The sequence below is a fragment of the Eimeria mitis genome, genomic scaffold (genome assembly GCF_000499745.2).
Source record: "Eimeria mitis Houghton genomic scaffold, Emh_scaff446, whole genome shotgun sequence".
Classification (NCBI taxonomy): domain Eukaryota; phylum Apicomplexa; class Conoidasida; order Eucoccidiorida; family Eimeriidae; genus Eimeria; species Eimeria mitis.
Window position 1 is genome coordinate 9,540 of NW_013572775.1, and position 327 is coordinate 9,866.

At 59.6% G+C, this 327-nt stretch overlaps 1 protein-coding gene across 1 annotated transcript in view; it reads right to left on the minus strand.

Annotated features, from left to right (window-relative positions):
- EMH_0012610 (uncharacterized protein) overlaps positions 1-327 on the minus strand; it is a gene marked incomplete at both ends in the record, with an annotated part of 1,839 nt that overhangs the window by 804 nt on the left and 708 nt on the right. Inside the window, one exon of the mRNA XM_013499582.1 lies at positions 1-325. Coding sequence (XP_013355036.1) covers positions 1-325 — 325 coding nt within the window. The remainder of the gene's footprint in view (positions 326-327) is intronic.

Genomic DNA, 327 nt, shown 5'->3' on the forward strand with positions numbered 1-327 from the left:
TTGCTGTTGCTGTTGCTGTTGCTGCTGCTGCTGCTGCTGCTGCTGCTGCTGCTCGCGGCGCCTTGCTTCTCTGCGTTCTTGCTTTTGCTGCTCCAGTCTCTCTTTTCTTTTTTCCTGCTGCTCCTTTCTTTTGTTGCGTACAACCTGAAACCCATCATCATCTTCTTCTGCTGCTGCTGCTGCTGTTGTTGCTGCTGCTGCTGCTGTGTCTGCTGCTGCACCGCCAGAGCCACCGCGACCTCCTGCTGCTGCTGCTGCTGCTGCTGCTGCTTCTCCTCTGCGGCCCCCGCCGCGCCCCTTCTTCGCCCAGACCTGCGGCTCCTGGTG